This window comes from Protomyctophum bolini (genome assembly GCF_963924005.1).
Source record: "Protomyctophum bolini genome assembly, chromosome: 7".
Taxonomy (NCBI): domain Eukaryota; kingdom Metazoa; phylum Chordata; class Actinopteri; order Myctophiformes; family Myctophidae; genus Protomyctophum; species Protomyctophum bolini.
The window spans coordinates 36,466,902-36,489,204 of NC_137868.1; the positions used below are offsets into that span (position 1 = coordinate 36,466,902).

The 22,303-nt window shown below is 40.1% G+C and overlaps 1 protein-coding gene across 1 annotated transcript; it reads right to left on the minus strand.

Annotated features, from left to right (window-relative positions):
* Nucleotides 1-262: 262 nt before the first annotated feature.
* On the minus strand, nt 263-22,283 carry LOC308318677 (macrophage mannose receptor 1-like; the record flags this gene model as incomplete). Its single annotated transcript, XM_080768301.1, has 6 exons — nt 263-268; nt 5,344-5,432; nt 9,837-10,184; nt 14,911-15,270; nt 16,801-16,878; nt 22,196-22,283. The coding sequence occupies 6 exons, from the start codon at nt 22,281-22,283 to the stop codon at nt 263-265; spliced, it is 969 nt and encodes a 322-aa protein (XP_080624427.1).
* Between the last annotated feature and the right edge of the window lie 20 nt (nt 22,284-22,303).

The following is a 22,303-nucleotide window of genomic DNA, read 5'->3' on the forward strand; positions in this document are numbered from 1 at the left end:
AAATTGGTTGCTTCAAGTGTGGTAATGTTAAATTGCTGTGAGGGTGTATTAACTACAGTGGTTGGTTGGTGCATTGTAATATTTGTTTGTTGGGGTGTATTAACTACAGTGGATGGTTGATGTGTTGTAATATGTGATATTTGGGGTGTATTAAAAACTGTAGTTGGTTCAAGTGTTGCAATGATTGATTGTTGTTGTGCAGTTGTTGTTGCTGTCATCGTTGTTGTCATCGTTGCCACCACTGTCGTCGCTGTAGCATTTTTCATTGCTGTAAAGATAAATAACATTAACATTGAGAGAAAGGCAATGTACTGAGAAATGTAAAGCTACACAATACTTACATTTAAGAAATCTTTAAAGGAATTATTCATCCAAAGTATTACTTATTTTCTATCATTTACACACCCCATGAAGCCTTGAATAATGGAGTTTTTAGGTTTAGTTATTTTTTTCTTTTTGCTGTCTTTTGTTGCATTCCTAATCCAATAACCTGAGTTTTTCAAATGGTGAGTCTGAGGAATTCTAAAAAATTATATATAAAAATAAAATAAAAAACATTAATTCAAGGCTTCTATGAATAAAATAGAAAAAAGAAAATGTGTCTAGTATCTGTCACATGAACATGTAGCAGATGGATGGATCGGGTGCGTGGACTGAAATTAAATAACGCACTTCTAAAATCTGATGAATCTACAAAAAATAACTGAAGAATGTGCATAAAAGAACAGTATTTTAGGTTAATTGGGAAAGTTAGGGAGTGGAAATTCCCATTCCCTGGACCCCAAATGATGCCATTGCTTATAACGATATATGACCTATTTTAGCTTAATGTTTGCCACAGAATAGTGACACTATTACTTGTGCTTAAAATAACATTATATGCATTTGAATAAGGATTGGATGGCAAATTTGAAGTAAATACATTTAGTTTGTGCATTTTGGTCTGCATTGCTCTTTAAAGCAATTTGAGCTGCATTAACGGTATTATTATTATTATTATTATTATTATATGAGACTTCAACCTTGGATGTTTCCAGAGGGGGTTACAGTGATGGAGTGTGCAGTGTTGTAGAGTGTAGTCTTCTCTGATGATGCAAGGATATCACCTGGCATTTCATCAGTATCAGTCTCTGTGTTTACATTGCCAAGCTCAGTGGTTGGTGTAACTTCTGTGGTTGGGTCAAGTGTAGTGATGTCTGTTTGCTGGGAGGGATTACTAACTACAGCGGTTTGTTCAAGTGATGTAATGTCTGATTGCTGGGAAGGCGTAATAACTACAGTGGTTGGTTTGAGTTTTGTAATGTTTGGTGGCTGGGAGGGTGTATTAACTACATTGGTTGGTTTGAGTGGTGTAATGTTTGATTGTCGGGAGGGTGTATTAACCACAGTGGTTGGTTTAAGTGTTGTAATGTTTGATTGTTGTGTTGTATTTATAGTGGTTGGTTCAAATGTAATGGTTGACTGCTGGGAGGGTGTAACTAGCATGGTTGGTTGATGTGTTGTAATGTGTGATTGCTGGGAGGATGTAACTGTAACTACGGTGGTTGGTGTGAGTGTAGTAATGTTTGACTGTTGTGAGGGTGTATTAACTGCAGTGGTTGGTGTGAGTGTAGTATTGTTTGACTGTTGCGAGGGTGTATTAACTACAGTGGTTGGTTTAAATGTTGGAATGTGTGATTGTTGGGATGGTGTAACTAAAGTGGATGATTGATGCAATGTAATGTTGGATTGTTGGAGTGTATTGAGTGCAGTGGTTGGTTCAAGTGTAGTAATGTTTGATTGTCCGGAGGGTGTATTGACTACAGTTGGTTGTTCAAGTGTAGTAATGTTTGATTGTGGAATTCTAGTAACTACAGTGATTGGTTCTTTCGTAGTAATGTTTGAGTGTTGGGAAGTTTTAATAACAACAGCCGTAGTGTTTGATAGTTGGGAATGTGTAGTAACTACAGTGATTGGTTCTTTTATAGTAATGTTTGATTGCTGGGAGTTTGTATTGGCTACAGGGGTTGGTTCATGTGTAGTGATGTCTGATTGCTGTGAGGTTGTAGTAACTACAGTGGTTGGTGCAAGAATAGTAATTTTCGATTGCTGGGAGGGTGTAACTTCTGTGGTTGGGTCAAGTGTAGTGGTGTCTGGTTGCTGGGAGGGGTTACTAACTACAGTAGTTTGTTCAAGTGATGTAATGTCTGATTGCTGGGAAGGTGTACTAACCACAATGGTTGGTTTAAGTGGTGTAATGTTTGGTGGCTGGGAGGGTGTATTAACGACATTGGTTGGTTTAAGTGTTGTAATGTTTGGTTGTTGTGTTTTATTTATAGTGGTTGGTTCAAATGTAATGGTTGACTGCTGGGAGGGTGTAACTAGCATGGTTGGTTGATGTGTTGTAATGTGTGATTGCTGGGAGGATGTAACTGTTGTGGTTGGGTCTAGTGTTGTAATGTCTGATTGCTGGGAGGTTGTACTAACTACGGTGGTTGGTGCAAGAGTAGTAATGTTTGATTGTTGTGTAACTACAGTGGTTGGTTTATGTGTAGTTTGTTGTGAAACTACTGTGGTTGAGTCAAGTGTAGTAATGTTTGATTGCTGAGGGGGTGTATTAACTAATGTGGTTGGTTCAAGTGTTGTAAAATGTGGTTGTTCTGAGACTACGGTAATTTGTGTAGTAGTGTTTGATTGTTGTGTAACTTCAGTGGTTGGTTGATATGTTGTAATGTTTGATTGGTTGGTGGTTGTATTAACTACAGCAGCTGTTTCAAATATTGTAATGTTTGATTGCTGGGAGGGTGTAACTTCTCTGGTTGGATCAAGTGTAGTGATGTCTGATTGCTGTGAGGTTGTAGTAACTACAGTGGTTGGTGCAAGAGTAGTAATTTCCGATTGCTGGGAGGGTGTAACTTCTGTGGTTGGGTAAAGTGTAGTGATGTCTGGTTGCTGGGAGGGGTTACTAACTACAGTAGTTTGTTCAAGTGATGTAATGTCTGATTGCTGGGAAGGTGTACTAACCACAATGGTTGGTTTAAGTGGTGTAATGTTTGGTGGCTGGGAGGGTGTATTAACGACATTGGTTGGTTTAAGTGTTGTAATGTTTGGTTGTTGTGTTTTATTTATAGTGGTTGGTTCAAATGTAATGGTTGACTGCTGGGAGGGTGTAACTAGCATGGTTGGTTGATGTGTTGTAATGTGTGATTGCTGGGAGGATGTAACTGTTGTGGTTGGGTCTAGTGTTGTAATATCTGATTGCTGGGAGGTTGTACTAACTACGGTGGTTGGTGCAAGAGTAGTAATGTTTGATTGTTGTGTAACTACAGTTGTTGGTTTATGTGTAGTTTGTTGTGAAACTACTGTGGTTGAGTCAAGTGTAGTAATGTTTGATTGCTGAGGGGGTGTATTAACTAATGTGGTTGGTTCAAGTGTTGTAAAATGTGGTTGTTCTGAGACTACGGTAATTTGTGTAGTAGTGTTTGATTGTTGTTGTGTAACTTCAGTGGTTGGTTGATATGTTGTAATGTTTGATTGGTTGGTGGTTGTATTAACTACAGCAGCTGTTTCATATATTGTAATGTTTGATTGCTGGGAGGGTGTAACTTCTCTGGTTGGATCAAGTGTAGTGATGTCTGATTGCTGTGAGGTTGTAGTAACTACAGTGGTTGGTGCAAGAATAGTAATTTTCGATTGGTGGGAGGGTGTAACTTCTGTGGTTGGGTCAAGTGTAGTGGTGTCTGGTTGCTGGGAGGGGTTACTAACTACAGTAGTTTGTTCAAGTGATGTAATGTCTGATTGCTGGGAAGGTGTACTAACCACAATGGTTGGTTTAAGTGGTGTAATGTTTGTTGGCTTGGAGGATGTATTAACCACATTGGTTGGTTTAAGTGTTGTAATGTTTGGTTGTTTGAGTGTTGTAATGTTTGATTGTTGTGTTGTATTAGTGGTTGGTTCAAATGTAATGGTTGACTGCTGGAAGGGTGTAACTAGCGTGGTTGGTTGATGTGTTGTAATGTGTGATTGCTGGGAGGATGTAACTGTAACTACGGTGGTTGGTGTGAGTGTAGTAATGTTTGACTGTTGTGAGGGTGTATTAACTGCAGTGGTTGGTGTGAGTGTAGTATTGTTTGACTGTTGCGAGGGTGTATTAACTACAGTGGTTGGTTTAAATGTTGGAATGTGTGATTGTTGGGATGGTGTAACTAAAGTGGATGATTGATGCAATGTAATGTTGGATTGTTGGAGTGTATTGAGTGCAGTGGTTGGTTCAAGTGTAGTAATGTTTGATTGTCCGGAGGGTGTATTGACTACAGTTGGTTGTTCAAGTGTAGTAATGTTTGATTGTGGAATTCTAGTAACTACAGTGATTGGTTCTTTCGTAGTAATGTTTGAGTGTTGGGAAGTTTTAATAACAACAGCCGTACTGTTTGATAGTTGGGAATGTGTAGTAACTACAGTGATTGGTTCTTTTATAGTAATGTTTGATTGCTGGGAGTTTGTATTGGCTACAGGGGTTGGTTCACGTGTAGTAATGTTTGATTGTTTGTTGGGTGTATTATCTACAGTTGATGGTTGATGTGTTTTCATATTTGATTGTTGGGAGGGTGTGTCAACTAAACTGGAGGATTGATGCATTGTCATGGTTGATTGTTGGAGTGTATTGAGTGCAATGTTTGGTTCAAATGTTGTAATGTTTGATTGTTGGCTAGTAACTAAAGTGGTCTGTCCTTTTTCAGTAATGACTGAGGGTGTATTACCTACAGTTTTTGGTTCGAGTGTAGTAATGTTTGATTGTTCGGAGGGTGTAATAATTAAAGTGGAAGGTTGATGTGTTGTAATGTTTGATTGTTGTGGTGTAGTAACTAAACTGGTTGCCTTAAGTGTAGTAATGTGTGATTGCTGGGAGGGTGTATTAACTAAAGTGGTTGTTTCAATTGTACTAATGTTTGACTGCTGGGAGGGTGTACTAACTACAGCAGTTGGTTCAAGTGTTGTAATGTTTGATTGTTGGGTTGCGTTAATAGCAGGAGTTGGTTGATGTGTAGTTATGTTTGATTGTTTGGAGGGTGTAACTACAGCGGTTGGTTCAACTGTAGTAATGTTAAATTGCTGTGAGGGCGTATTAACTGCAGTGGTTGGGTAATGTGCTGTGATTTGTGATTGTTGGGTGGTTGTATTACCTAAATTGGTTGCTTCAAGTGTGGTAATGTTAAATTGCTGTGAGGGTGTATTAACTACAGTGGTTGGTTGGTGCATTGTAATATTTGTTTGTTGGGGTGTATTAACTACAGTGGATGGTTGATGTGTTGTAATATGTGATATTTGGGGTGTATTAAAAACTGTAGTTGGTTCAAGTGTTGCAATGATTGATTGTTGTTGTGCAGTTGTTGTTGCTGTCATCGTTGTTGTCATCGTTGCCACCACTGTCGTCGCTGTAGCATTTTTCATTGCTGTAAAGATAAATAACATTAACATTGAGAGAAAGGCAATGTACTGAGAAATGTAAAGCTACACAATACTTACATTTAAGAAATCTTTAAAGGAATTATTCATCCAAAGTATTACTTATTTTCTATCATTTACACACCACATGAAGCCTTGAATAATGGAGTTTTTAGGTTTAGTTATTTTTTTCTTTTTGCTGTCTTTTGTTGCATTACTAATCCAATAACCTGAGTTTTTCAAATGGTGAGTCTGAGGAATTCTAAAAATTATAATAAAATAAAATAAAAAAACATTAATTCAAGGCTTCTAGGAATAAAATATAAAAAAGAAAATGTGTCTAGTATCTGTCACATGAACATGTAGCAGATGGATGGATCGGGTGCGTGGACTGAAATTAAATAACGCACTTCTAAAATCTGATGAATCTACAAAAAATAACTGTGAAGAATGTGCATAAAAGAACAGTATTTTAGGTTAATTGGGAAAGTTAGGGAGTGGAAATTCCCATTCCCTGGACCCCAAATGATGCCATTGCTTATAACGTTATATGACCTATTTTAGCTTAATGTTTGCCACAGAATAGTGACACTATTACATGTGCTTAAAATAACATTATATGCATTTGAATAAGGATTGGATGGCAAATTTGAAGTACATACATTTAGTTTGTGCATTTTGGTCTGCATTGCTCTTTAAAGCAATTTGAGCTGCATTACCAGTATTATTATTATTATTATTATTATTATTATTATTATAAGAGACTTCAACCTTGGATGTTTCCAGATGGGGTTACAGTGATGGAGTGTGCAGTGTTGTAGAGTGTAGTCTTCTCTGATGATGCAAGGATATCACCTGGCATTTCATCAGTATCAGTCTCTGTGTTTACATTGCCAAGCTCAGTGGTTGGGCTGAGAAATGTCTGTTTATGTGCGGTGTTCAGTGTAGTAGGCTTAAATTCTGTTATATTTTGACCCAGACTATTTCTGTTAGTAACATTTGATAGTTGTGGAGTATTAACTACAATGTTCGGTTGATGCGTTATAATGTTTGATTGTTGGAGCGTATTATTGGTTGGTTCAAATATTGTAATGTCAGATTGCTGGGAGGGTGTATTAACTAAAGTGGTTAATCCAAGCGTAGTGAAATTTGATTGTAGAGAGAGTTTATCAACTACGGTCATTTTAAGTGGAATATTTGATTGTTGTTGTGTAACTACAGTGGTTGGTTGATGTGTTTGTGTAATGTTTGATTGCTGGGAAGGTGTAGTTACTACAGCCTTTGGTTCAAGTGTTGTAATGTTTGATAGTTGGGGGAGTGCAACTACAACAGTAGTTGGTTGGAGTCTTGTAATTCCTGATAGTTGGGAGGGTGTATTAACTACAGATGTTGGTTCAAGTGTCGTAATGTTTGTTTTTTGGGAAGGTTGCTCTTTAGTAATGTTTGATTGTTGGGAAGGTGTATTAACTACAGTTATTGGTTCAAGTGTTGTAATGTTTGATTGTTGTGGTCTAGTAACTACAGTGATTGTTTCTTTTGTAGTAAGGTTTGATTGTTGGGAGGGTGTATTAATTACAGTGGTTGGTTCAAGTGTTGTAATATTTGATTGCTGGGAGTTTGTACAGGCTACAGTGTTTGGTTCTTTTGTAGAAATGTTTGATAGTTGGGAGGGTGTATTAACTACAACATTTGGTTCAATTGTAATGTTCAATTGCTGTGAGGGTATTAACTGCAGCGGTTGGGATGGTTCCTTTGTAGTCATTTTTGATTGTTGGGAGGGTGTATTAACTACAGATGTTGGTTCAAGTGTTGTAATATTTGATTTTTGGGGTCTAGTAACTACAGTGATTGGTTCATTTGTAGTAATGTTTGATCGTTGGGAGTTTGTACTGGCTACAGTGCTTTGTTCTTTTGTCGAAACATTTGATTGTTCAGAGGGTGTATTAACTACAGTGGATGGTTGATGGATTGTAATGTTTGTAGTAACTACAACGGTTTGTTCAAGTGTAGTAATGTTTGATGACTGGGAGGCTGTATTAACTACAGTGGTTGTTTTGAGTGCACTAATGCTTGATTGGTGCGCTACAGCAGTTGGTTCAAGGGTTGCAATGTTTGATGGTTGGGCCGTTGTGGTAACAGCAGCAGTTTGATGATGATTAGTCATGTTTGATTGCTGGGAGGGTGTATTAACTACAGCAGTTTGTTCAAGTGTAGTAATGTTTGATTGTTGGGAGGGTGTATTAACTACAGTGGATGATTGATCTGTTATATCTGATTGTTGGGAGGGTGTATTAACTACATTCATTGGTTCTTTTGTACTATTTGTTGATAGTTGGAAGGGTGTAGTAACTACAGAACTTTGTTCTTTTGTAGTAATGTTTGATTGCTGAGAGGGTGTATTGGCTACAGTGGTTGCTTCAAGTGTAGTAATGTTTGATTGTTTGGAGGGTGTATTAACTACAGTGGATGATACATCTGTTATAATGTCTGATTGTTGGGAGGGTGTATTAACTTCAGTCGTTGGTTCTTCTGTACTATTTTTTGATAGTTGGGAGGGTGTAGTAACTACAGCACTTTGTTCTTTTGTAGTAATGTTTGATTTCTGCACAGTGGTTGGTTCAAGTGTAGTAATGTTTGATTGTTTGGAGGGTGTATTAACTAAAGTGGATGATTGATCTGTTATAATGTCTGATTTTTGGGAGGGTGTAGTAACGACAGCACTTTGTTCTTTTGTAGTAATGTTTGATTGCTGGGAGTGTGTATTGGCTACAGTGGTTGGTTCAAGTGTAGTAATGTTTGATGGTTGGGAGTGTGTATTAGCTAAAGTGGATGATTGATGCATTGTAATATTAGATTTTTGGGGTCTAGTAACTCCAATGATTGTATTTTTTGATTGTTGGGAGTTCGTACTGGCTACAGTGCTTTGTTCTTTTGTCGAAACATTTGATATTTGGGAGGGTGTATTAACTACAGCATTTGTTTCAAATGCTGTAATGTTTGAATGTTCTGCTGTAGGCTTTTTGACTACAGTGGTTAGTTCAAGTGTAGTAATGTTTGATTGTTGTGGCCTAGTAACTACATTGATTGTTTCATGTGTTGTAATGTTTGATTGTACAGAGGGTGTAATAACTACAGTGGATGGTTGATGGATTGTAATGTTTGTAGTAACTACAGTGGTTTGTTCAAGTGTAGTAATGTTTGATGGCTGGGAGGCTGTATTAACTACAATGGTTGTTTTGAGTGTACTAATGCTGGATTGGTGGGAGGGTGTACTAACTACAGCAGTTGGTTCAAGTGTTGTGATGTTTGATTGTTGGGTTGTGGTAACAGCAGCAGTTTGATGATGATTAGTAATGTTTGATTGCTGGGAGGGTGTATTAACTACAGCAGTTTGTTCAAGTGTAGTATTGTTTGATTTTTGGGAGGGTGTAGTAACTACAGCACTTTGTTCTTTTGTAGTCATGTTTGATTGCTGAGAGGGTGTATTGGCTACAGTGGTTGGTTGATGCATTTTCATGTTTGATTGTTGGGAGTGTGTATTATCTAAAGTGGATGATTGATGCATTGACATTGTAATCGTTGATTCTTGGAGTGTATTGAGTGCAGTGGTTGGTTCAAGTGTCGCAATGTTTGTTTTTTGGGATGGTTCCTTTGTAGCAATGTCTGATAGTTGGGAGGGTGTATTAACTACAGCATTTGGTTCAATTGTAATGTTAAATTGCTGTGAGGTCATATTAACTGCAGTGGTTGGGTAATGTGCTGTGATTTGTGATTGTTGGAAGGGTGTATTACCTAAAGTGGTTGCTTCAAGTGTGGAAATGTTTAATTGCTGTGAGGCTGTGTTAACTATAGTGGTTGGTTGATGCATTGTACTTTTTGTTTGTTGGGGTGTATTAACTACAGTGGATGGTTGGTGTGTTGTAATGTGTGATGTTTGGGGTGTATTAGAAACTGTAGTTGGTTCAAGTGTTGCAATGTTTGACTGTTGGCGTGTAGTTGCTGTTGTTTTTGTTGTTGTCGTCCTTGTTGTCGTTGAAGCAATTTTCATTGCTGAAAAGACAAATAACATTCACATTGAGAGAAAGGCAAATGCTTCACAATACTATATATTATATATACTAGCCCTTACCCGTTGTGATATATTTGTTTTCACATAAATAATTATTAATCATTAATGTGTCAAAACGAAAAAAGGGCTTCGTTAAGACCTCCATATTATTATGGTCAATGCCTGTGTGAAAAGTGGGAGCGATTGGTGCAGGCAGTGAGGAGCTACGGCAGTGTTTCTGACACACACAGACACACAGACAGACAGACATTGACTGAATTATATGATTATTATATTATATATGATATATATACACACACACAACACAAATTATTGGTGCGCACTAAAAACGATAATGACTCACCGCCTTGGCAAATAAATCTCCGTGAGTTAGAGCATTTCACGTCATTCCACGCTCCCCTGTCCGGGGCGTCCCTGATGAATATGGCAACGGCACAGTCCTGGAAGCCTCTGAAGTTGTTAGGCTGGCCTGCCCTCCAGAAACGAAACGAGGAATTGCTCCCATCCGACCAAACCCAGGGGTCTCTGAAGAGGCCGATCCACACGGTGTTGTTGAGCGAAGCCTCCTTCACACCCTGGTTCTCCCGCGGTGACTGGATGCTCACTAGGTCGCTTGACATGTTCCTGCAGTAAGTCTGCGCCGCTCGCCACGTCTTCGGCTCTGGGTAGAACGCATGTGCAGTGTCGCCACCTGTAGGTGCAGACGTTCATTACGCTAAATACATAACATAAGATGCATAAGCTGGCTTTTTCTTCCAAGACTCAGAGTGCCAAAGACGAGAAAGACAAGATTTTGTGTTTGTATTGGTTAAGTTACATCACGCTCGTCGCTACCGTTTGAATGACGCTCGGTTGCTAGGCGATTGATAAAACAGGAAATTAACCAGAAACAAGATGGCGGACACTGTCCACATCATTTGTTTAAAACGTTTCAAATGCTTTTATCTCTGATTCTTTTCCCAGATTAATTTTTCAATCAAAACAAGCTTTAATGACGGCCAATAACTGATCATGGTTACAAAATGTATGTTTCAGCTGAATTAAAACAATAATGACACGCGTATCATTAACTTCCAGGTGAAACAAGCCCTCTCTGTTGTGCATCTGTCCCTTAGAGTAGCCTATATATTAATAGAGACGGCACCTCCGGGTGCCATCTCTATTAATATATACTCTAAGATCTGTCCCCCTTTTTTCCTTTTTCCCCCCAAAGAAACAAGAGATTATGACATAGTCATAATGTGTCAGGTGAAAGGCACTGTGTCTGTTGTCCCTTGACTTTGTTTTCGCCCATATTTTTATTTTAGTAACATGTATGTTTACACTCCGAGTTAAATGAACACTGGCTTTTGGCCATGTAGACTGGGGTCCCAGTCCGCAGATGAAAATCATAATGAAATGGCCTAGGCTCATTTCTATCAGTTGAATTTGGGGGTCCTTGAAATTAAAATGGCTGAGAATCAATGGGTTAAACTTTAGACTATAGTTGATTCACAGAAAATACAAAAACATAGCACATACAGTAACCATTTTTGGTTTAGAAATTGCCTATATATATTTTGCGCTAAAGAAATATAATTGAACTAGAACTGCACTCTGCCGAGTGCATACTTGCTTGTTGCACACTAGTAGGCCATAAATGGCCTACTAGTTCGCAAGCAGAGCGCGCAAGTACTTTCGACCGCTGGAAACTATCACATCTCAGTATCTCTGTGAAGGAACGTTTGAAATGTATAATCATTACGTGTAACTATTTGCTACCTAACTACTTTTTTACAGAAAAATGAATCATTGATATGTGATGGGAAAAAAAAGGTATATAAACTGAATTAAAATATATTATACAGTATAATTATTTTATTACTTATTGTAAATTGTCAATTGTTTTAAATGTATTTCATTTTGTACTATAGTGATATTAATACTAAATCATGATCAGAGTAATATGTGTCTCTAACTTCAATTTCTGTAATAATACTTTCAAATTTGTTCAAATATACATGATCTAAAATACTTCCGAAATCTGTAGTTGGATTTGTTAACCAGATACCACATTACGTCATCGTTGAGAGCTGGGACCAGAGTACATGGTGTGTATTACCGTGGGCTCTCATACAGAGTATGTAGTTGTAATTTGATTAGCAGTATACTGTGGTTACTTGGTTCCAAAAAGTGACAGCCAAGTTTTTTTCAACGGTAAGTCTGTGCCTGGTTTGCTGGGACCAGTTACCACATTACGTCATCGTTGAGAGCTGGGACCAGAGTACATGGTGTGTATATGTATGACTAGCTCTCAGTGATGACGTAAGAGAAATGGTCATCTGTGTAATCTGGTCCCACCAGATACCACATTACGTCATCGTTGAGAGCTGGGACCAGAGTACACGGTGTGTATATGTATGACTAGCTCTCAGTGATGACGTAGTGATTACACGTAATGATTATACATTTCAAACGTTCCTTCACAGAGATACTGAGATGTGATAGTTTCCAGCGGTCGAAAGTACTTGCGCGCTCTGCTTGCGCACTAGCAACAAGCAACAAGCAAGTATGCACTCGGCAGAGTGTATATGTATGACTAGCTCTCAGTGATGACGTAAGAGATATGGTCATCTGTGTAGTCTGGTCCCAGCAGACCAGGCACAGATTTACAAATTACAAATCACATTACAACTACATACAGAGTATGTAGTTGTAATTTGATTAGCAGTATACTGTGGTTACTTGGTTCCAAAAAGTGAAGCCAAGTTCTTTTCAACCGTAAGTCTGTGCCTGGTTTGCTGGGACCAGTTACAACATTACGTCATCGTTGAGAACTGGGACCAGAGTACATGGTGTGTATATGTATGACTAGCTCTCAGTGATGACGTAAGAGATATGGTCATCTGTGTAGTCTGGTCCCAGCAGACCAGGCACAGATTTACAAATTACAAATCACATTACAACTACATACAGAGTATGTAGTTGTAATTTGATTAGCAGTATACTGTGGTTACTTGGTTCCAAAAAGTGAAGCCAAGTTTTTTTCAACCGTAAGTCTGTGCCTGGTTTGCTGGGACCAGTTACAACATTACGTCATCGTTGAGAACTGGGACCAGAGTACATGGTGTGTATATGTATGACTAGCTCTCAGTGATGACGTAAGAGATATGGTCATCTGTGTAGTCTGGTCCCAGCAGACCAGGCACAGATTTACAAATTACAAATCACATTACAACTACATACAGAGTATGTAGTTGTAATTTGATTAGCAGTATACTGTGGTTACTTGGTTCCAAAAAGTGAAGCCAAGTTTTTTTCAACCGTAAGTCTGTGCCTGGTTTGCTGGGACCAGTTACAACATTACGTCATCGTTGAGAACTGGGACCAGAGTACATGGTGTGTATATGACGTAATGTTGTAACTTGTAACTAGTCCCAGCAAACCAGGCACAGACTTACGGTTGAAGAAAACTTGGCTTCACTTCGAAGAGACCAAGCGAAATGATTACTTGCGCGCTCTGCTTGCGCAAGTAATAACATACTGTACATAGCATTGTGGAGAAGTGGAATAGTGAGAGATGAGATTGTCTCTCCTTCATTGCGGGACTGCAGGACTCTGGAGATAGTTGTGAATGATCTCCGCTGTGCACAGCAGCACAGGGGAACTGTCTTATATTCATGGTCTTTTTCTGTCGCTTTCCATGTAAGACACAAAAGTACAATGTGTTTGTTTTGGTAGAAGCCTACTGCAGATGCAGCAATGCTGTTTCACGTAATCGTGAAATGGCATGTGTGCATGGATGACGGCAGATCAAGCTATAGGCCATCAGTATGACTAGGCCTAGACTAGGTCGTCCAGTTTTCAGGAGCTTTCATTAGTCAGGTTTCACCTGCTTTGGCCATGTCTCGCGACCCCCGCCCCGCCCACCTCCCCACCACCAATACAAATTGACCGCTAATATAACCTTAACCCATTTTGGGCGGGAACCCCTTTTGGTGTTGGCATTATGCTATGCTTTATCTATTGAAAAATAGATACAAGCTTGTAGGTCTGCTATTTTTGAAAAATGGCTGACGACTGACATAGAAACATAGCTTTTTCAGAAAACTGTCAGGATGTAGAAGACATTTTTAGAATCTGATCTCAGGTCAGAATGGGTTAATAATAGAGACAATACATCATAAATGAATACTGAAACCAGATATAATCATTAATGAAAGTATGCACCACGTACTGTAAACTCTTAATTTCCATTTCCATGCAAAAACAAAATAAAAATAATTTGGGGACCCCCCCAAAATAATTTGGCGACCCCCAGAGGGGGTCGCGGCCACGGGTTGACAACCCGTTTTAGAACAGGTGGTGAAAAACAACCATTCTGTTTTCGTGCTCAGACCCAGACAGCCAGCCAGCCAGGCAGCCACACACATAGTGCTCAGAACCAGCCAGCCACACACATAGCTCCGTAAGGGAGTGGTTGCACCACTCAAAAATGTGTGTGTGTGTGTGTGTGTGTGTGTGTGTGTGTGTGTGTGTGTGTGTGTGTGTGTGTGTGTGTGTGTGTGTGTGTGTGTGTGTGTGTGTGTGTGTGTGTGTGTGTGCGCGCGCGCGCGCGTGTGTGCGAGCGGGCGTGCGTGCGTGTGTGTGTGCTCATTACCAGCTTTGCTAAAATCTACCTGTTGGTGGCGCTATAACAGGCCAATGTGAAATGGGTGGGCTATATTCCTCAGCCTAGTAGGAAAGTGTGTGAAAGATTTCATGTCAAATTACACGCTGCGTTCATGATTTGAGGCTTTTTGTTAAAAATGGGCCAATCCTGCAAAGTGTTAACCAATTAGGATGGAATATGAAATATCGGACAGATCCGTCTTGAGCACATGACTATGGAGATACTGTGTAACGATTTGCGGGATTTTTGGACAAAATCTGTAGGAGCAATATCCAAAAATGTGTTTTACAAAAGTCGGCCTCCTGGTGGTGCTCTAAAAGGCAGATGTGAAATATGCATGTCAAAGGTTTGTCCTTGGCCTCTAGGGAGTGTGCATAAAACGTTTTACGCAGATTGGTGCAGTTATAGGTAAAAATGGTGGCCTCATGGTGGCGCTATAACAGGCCGTTCTGGAAAATTTTGGGCAGAGGTTCATCGTTGGCATCCAGGGAGTGTGTGTGCAAAGTTTGGCATCGACCATCGATCGGGTTAACTGTGCCGGAGATTAGCTGTTAACGGACGGATGGACAGACGGACGGACGGACACACACACACACACACGCACACACACACACACACACACACACACACACACACACACACACACACGGACGGAGGGAAAAACATACTCTCTCCCCATGCCTTCGGCCTGGTGGAGACAAAAAAAATGATCGCTAATAAGATAAACAGTTTCAGCACTAAAAGCCCTTAGCATGATTTCACTCACCATCACAAACAAAACTTCTTCTTGTGTTACAGTCACTGTCGAACCAGTATCCACGATGATCCATGGCCCCGCAGGTGTCCTCGTCTTCATTATTCTGTGGTTCTCCTGGCCTCCAGTTCAAAAAGTCCAGCATCTGATCGGGCAGAGCCCAGTGCCACGTCCGCGCTCCAAGCTCCAGTCCTATTGAGTATCTAATCATGATACCCACGTTTGATGATATCAAACAATCCATTTCTGCCTTGTTGCCGACTGTAACCAGGTCCTGGTAATGCGTCCTGCAGAACTGCTTTGCATCGACATAGTTCTTCCTGGAGTCGCTGTAGTAATATGGCGAGCAGGTGGATGTGTAACTGAACAACTCTGTGAAGAGAGCACAGGCAGAACATTATGTATAGTGCAGGATGCTGCTGCTAATGTAGTAAATTGTTAATAGAATATTTTATCCAAACCATTCATATACCTTTATATAATTAAATAATTCAGGTTCAAAGGAAATTGGTAAATACATTTCCCATACTCTGCTTGCATTTTCATATTGTTCATTGTAGATTGTAGAACGTGATAATCGTGATATCATGCCAGGCTTTAAAACCCATTTTGGGCGGGAACCCCTTTTGGTGTTAGCATTATGTTATGCTTTAGCTATTGAAGAATAGCAGATCTACAAGCTCGTAGCGCACCACCGAGTGGCGCGCTACGAGCTTGTAGGTCTGCTAATTTTGAATAATCGAGGAACGACTGACACAGAAACATAGCTTTTTCAGAAAACTGTCAAGATTTAGAAGACATTTCTAGAATCGTTCCCAGGTCAAAATGGGTTAAGTAGACTAGAAGAGCCACCACATAGTAATAAAAGCAAATAGGAACCGCGTTCATTGTGAGCTTGTCCATTTTCACTAGTTTGGGTCTGGAGCTGTTTGGGAACCACTTCGATAGATGAAGGGTAGATGAGATGGTCAAAATAGCATTTCAATCAATCCATTAACTTTACTTTACTTTTACAGTTTAAAAGAGTTGAGAAGGGATTAGACGTGTACTAATAAGCATTAATACTCGCATGACTGAGAGGTCATTATGAGTTTATGACCTATATTTTTAGATTTTGAAGTTGATCATCTTTGCCCATGAAGCTTTTAGAAGGTTCCCCTTCCATGACCATCATCCTCCATCATCATTCCATCATCTCAGAATTGTTTTACATCTGAAACATTTTCTAAATATGAATTTAAGCTTCTGTCACATTTTACTTAAGTCATGCGAGTCAATCACACACTCCATGAAGCCTTTGAACAAGGTTTTTGTTGCATTCCTGAGCCAATACATTGATGACCGGGTCATCAGTCAATAAAATACTCAGTTGTCATCAAATTATTGTTTTAGCATTGCGACAAAAACAAAAATGTCCATGGATTCAAGGCTTCATGGGGGGTGTAATTGAAAGAAAATAAGTAAACAAAGTAAAAAAAATAAAAAATACATCAGGGATACTTTATTCATAAACACAACCTTCAAGATTGCTTGACTCCTGGCCAAACAATTGTGTTTCCCAAAAAAGAATCTCTGATATTTTGCATTCGAAGACGGCATGCGAGGGAGCTTTTTCTGATACACTAAACGTATAGGCTATTATTATAAACTGAACCGATCTACATTCTGGTAATAAAGTGCCCCAGAGGCCAAAATCTACCACATTTGTACAGTAAAATATATCTTATTCTGAATATTGTTTTGCCCAAATGTTTATCTATAAATTACTTTTTCACCATAAGACAATGCCCATTTCTCACGCTTGTGAGGACATCTCAGGCCCTCACATTCATGTTCACGTACAAGTGAGGGCTTAACTTCATATACACAAAACATGGGGGAAAGCAATGTTTTTATACAAACCTGAAATGAGCAGAAGTTGCAAAATCAGACCTCCTTTCATCGTGATGGTGATGATATCAACCTTCCGTCTGCGTCCTCCTGATGACACATAAAAAACCAGACATGATCTTCAGCAGTGACAAAATGTCATGGCCTGCAGTTGGAACACAATGTGCATTATGACCTGTCACCAGCTCCACTCACAACTAAATGACTAACATTTGGGAGGGAGGGATATGTTTGAGGTGCTGCTACAGTAGGTGTGTGGTAGGAATGTCACTCGGCTTGTTAAGTAAGTTCTAAATGGTGGTGACACAGTGGTGGAAGATTTATTTTTGACATTTGCATGGTGTGACTCTCACTCATTAGGCTGCCACGCCACAGCTATACACACATGCTTCTTTGTTGCTGCAAGAGGAATATTACAAGAGAACAGACAATATGAAAAACATTAACCACATCCACTGTCGCATACTTTGTGTGACGACATTAACCCATTAAAGGGTTAGTTCAGGTTGTTGGGCTTATAGGAAATACTTTACTTAACTATTAATATAGTGATTACAAAGGAATTAATTGATTGCCTGCATGGCAGTTCTGTTCTGGTTTTGGTGTACAGTACAGTACAGTACAGTACAGTACAGTACAGTACAGTACAGTACAGGGACCCCCTGGGGACCCCCACACTGCCACACGGTAACTCTGTCATTTCCCAACCATTTCGGACGCGGGGCGGCTCACTGGAACCGGGCCGGCCCTCTAGGCGCATTCCTGGGGGTCTGGATGTTCTGCGGACCCCCACACGGTAACTCTGTCATGTCTCAACCGTTTCAGACGCGTCTTGCCAGAACCGTACAGGCACCCTGGCCACGTTCCTGTGGGTCTGGAACTTCCGGGGACGCCCCGGGGACCCCCCCACGGAGTTGCACCACTCACTTCACACAGGTGCGATTATTTCTTCTTAAATTGCTAAATACAATGCACAAGTAATTTGAGATGAGATGAGAATACAAGGAGGGAAAAAAGAAAAACATTGGTCACAAAAAAAGGAAAAAAATAAAGAAGGTTTGAGCCCCACACTTTTTAAAGAAAACTGTTTTAGAAGATATTTGTAGAAACACAGGGAAGCAACGCTCCACACGTCCCAGACTCTTCTCCCTAGCTGCCTCCCAAACTGTGGAATGAACTCCCCATTGCAATTAGAATTTAGAATAGAGGGTATGCGCATGCATAAAGTGAATGGCAGATCGAGTGGCAAAGTGAATGACAAAGTGAATTTAATGTTGTTTAAAGTAATTTAATGCAATCAAATATGACTTTTCTGTTTGGATGTATGGGCTGTCAAGGCCAGAAAGTCATTTTTTGCCACTCAGTAGGCGTTCCCACTTCCGGGTATGATGATGATGTCACACGCATACCCTCTATTGTAGTACAGACTCACTCCCAATCTTCCATTGTAATCTGAAGACACCCTCAGATGCTCCACTTTAGCCCGTATACTTGCCCTAGCCTTGACGACCTTGCAGGCTTATGCAACGGTAGATTTATGTAGGAAGATGCCAGGTCATTCTTACGGCCGATTCATACTCCTATTTTACCGCTGTAAAATGATTTTGGCTCGTCAGAAATTTTCAGTAGCACCGAAGAGACGACTTTAGGACGATACCTGCCCCCCCCGAACCTCAAATGACGTCACATTGTAGGCTCTACAGCGCCAAACCGACTTTTATTCGGCTCTAAAATAGGAATATATGAATCGGCCCTTAGCCTCAGAGACCGCAGGTGTCTTGTTTTCAAGGTCATTGTTGACCTGGCATCTAGTGTGTAATGTGTATAGTTACAGATTATTGATTTATTTGGGGGGTTTTCTGTTAGACTGATGATAGGTTCTTGGTTTACCTATGGATCATGATCCTATAGATTGCTATTTCTATGCATTTGATGTATTATACCTTGTGTTGTTCTTGCTTATTGTAAATGACTCTGGATTAAGAGTGTCTGCTAAATGCCTATGGTAAATTGTAATTGTGGAATCTGCCTCAGGTTACGTGAGCTGAGCTTATTATTTATCAGACACACCTATATGGCTATATGGCATGTAGACTGACAACATTACTGCCGAGGAATGTGATAATTCAATATCACACACACAATCACACTCACACACACACACACACACACACACACACACACACACACACACACACACACACACACGGCACACACACACACACACACACACACACACACACAGTTGGAGGGGGTAGAGCCTTTTGTAGACAGACCTATATCACATTGCATCGTTATATACATGTTATACAGGGTATAAAGCTTTTTTGAAACAAATACCATTTTTTTGCAGTCACTTTGGGACAAGTTGTGTTTAAAGGTTGAACACACACACACACACACACACACACACACGGAAGGAAGGAAGTCGAGGAAGGAAGTTATTCCTCGTCTTCAAGATTAACAATGAATGTTCTACAAACTCACTGCAAAACTTGTTTCTCTTCATTCTTGGTACGCATCCTCCCATAGAGTGGTCAGCAAACACCTTTGTTAGATGTTAACTATGGTTAGGGTTTTAATTAATATGCATATAGGCCCAATATACAGGTTGGTATGGTCATTGTGTGTGGTTCTACATGAAAATAACAAGAGCGTCAATTTACAATGTGTTACAAACAGTAACACATTGCAGGTACAATGCGTTTGCGAAAAGAAAATCTCATCTTGTTGTAGATCTGCTTTTTTTGCTACTTTTTATTGTTAGTATTATCAGGAGAGACAATACATGTATGCATAACAGTGCATGAAGGAGATAAATAATCTTACTGCCTTTGAAACATGTCGGCACAATAGATAGATAGATAGATTCCACATTTTAGTGGCATAGGAGCTAAATTAATTTAATCCCTTGATGAGCCGAATCTGGGTTGCACGTGGTGTGTTGTATTTCTGCAGCCCACTTTGCTTTTAGGCTATAAAGAGAGTCATTGGGAATTTTTTTATGTCAATCTGATTCTAATGCTGAAGGCATTAAAAAAAATCCCAGTGATGTCTTAAGGGCGCTTTTGGAAATACTGCATCGGAGAGCACTCGTCTAATTAGCTTGCATTGCACATTGAACGCGCCAGAAGCGTAATCTGCATAGGGTTGGTGGGTTTCATCAACCCCTGCTAGGAGGCCCACCAACCCGTGGGCCCCCTGCTAGGAGGCCCACCAACCCGTGGGCCCCCTGCTAGGAGGCCCACGACGGCCGGCCTGCGTTTCCTCCTCCCGTCAGTGATTGGAGAAGGAAGCGACGGCCGGCCGTCGGGAGCCCCCTCAAACTCAGACTTTGGGCCAAAACTTCATATTTACCCTCTTATCTCTGTAACCAACAAAAGTGTGTTCTTACATCCTCCATTTCAGCACTGGGTGAGTAATTGCTGATATGAAAGTTCTTTCACATTCTGCACTGCAGCACATATGATGCTGCTGATGAATGAGCTTGTAGTAGGCCTAGGTAAATATTTGGCCAAAGTAACTATAGCACCGTGCCAGAACTGTCCCAAATGGTCCAAATTACCCGACAAATAACCGATTTCGGCGCACGCTTGCATGCGTGTACACTGTACAGGGCCCCTTTCATTCTAAGAGCCCATGGCTGATAAAGCCTAAGTACGCCACTGGAACGCGTCCTAACAAGTGTCTTAGTTAGTGGGATGTCGAGGATTCCCAGCCCAGTCAGTATGGAATCTGATGACAAAGGTCGGATTGAGAGGTCATTTGAGGAAAACAGCCGCTCGTAGGCTGGGAGAAGCGGCAGAGCGAGCCTCCTGTTGGCTCTGGCATAAGAGAGAGGACAATAGCTGCATGGAAGCCTGGATGAGAGGGGCAGTGATTTGGCCAATCACTGCCGACACGCCAACTGGAGAGTGTTGTGATTATTTAAGTGTCGAAACACTCTAAGAAGGTTGGGGACCACCTGACGACCTCTCATCCAGGCCAAGACTTTATCCATTAAACATGGATTATTATCGCATCTTTTTTTTATATATAACTTTGTTTATTGGTTTTTTTCCCAGAAGCATTATTTAAATACTGAGTTTGACAAATAATAAATGGTGGCATTGACAGCTTCTCTTAAATAAACCCCACAATTATGACATAAAAGAGTAAACACATTGAATTTTCACCCCAAAGAAAAAGGACAACAGAAAACAAGACAAACAAACCTTAAATACAACATCAGTAAAAGTCGAAAAAATAAAAGGCAGACAAAAACAGACAAAACAGTACACAACATCCTATCAACAATCATAGGTACATGATACATCCATAATACAATACAATACAATACAATACAATACAATACAATCCTATTATCACATCTTTGATGTATTTACAAACTGAGGTGGCTATCTTAAAAAAGGCAGTTCTAGGCAGATCAAAAAGTTGACAAAAGTTGATCAAAAATTGACTTTTGGGCTTTAGCTGACTGGAGATCTGCTATTTTTGAAAACTTTGATTTGTTTGTGATTAAGTGGTTAATAAAAAAAAGTGGGAAAGAAGAAAAAATCATACCAAATTATTTAATGCAAGGTAATAATCAGGTAATAACCGCCCACAAAATAAACAGTACAGATCTATTGTTACATTAATTTAGTTCCTAACTATGCCACTAAAATGTGGAACGACCTATCAACAGCCATTAAGAAATGTGAATCCCTACTAGTCTCCTTCAAAACCGCTCTAAAAGAGCACTTGTAAAAAGCCCCTGTAAAAAAGTAGTTTTTTTCTTCTTTTTATATATTTTTTATCCCACGATTTTGCAATCCATTTTTCACCCAGTGTCAATTATCTAATGTAATCCTGGGCGCTACACTTCCTCTGCCAACCTGCAGGGGGGGGCAGCGGACTGACCTCATGCTTCCTTCTATGCATGCATGTATTTTGTGAGGGTCCCTACCCTAGGGGGACACGGGGAGAACATGCAAACTCCACACAGAAAGACCATTTCGCCATGCCCGCCTCGGGTATGGGCACTGATGACGCGGGGGAGAGAACACGCCCCCAGCGCCCACATTGTCCCCTGCGGGAATCAAACCCAGGACCTTCTAGCTGTGAGGCGACAGCACTACCGGTGCCACCCCTTTTTTTCTAACTGTATATTTGATTATTTTTATTTTGCAATTTGCATAGATGTGTGTATTTGTATGTCTTTAAATAAATATTTTTGATAAATTGAAAGTGGAGGACCCTGATGAAAACAAATCTTTAGTAATTTTTCTGGTTTTACACACTTTTACACAGTTTTTGTATTTACCTGTACCTTCCTTGGAGTTTGGACTGTACCCATTCTGCAATCTGTTAATAACATTTTCAATCAATCAATCAATCAATTGTATGTAAGTTTTGAGAGTGTCACGTGACAGGGGTGGTGCGGTGGTGGTGGGTGGTCCCATGAGACATTTTGGCTCCAGCAGGGGGACGCTGGCCTGGCATGGAGCCAACATGGCGTCCATGTAGTGTGTAA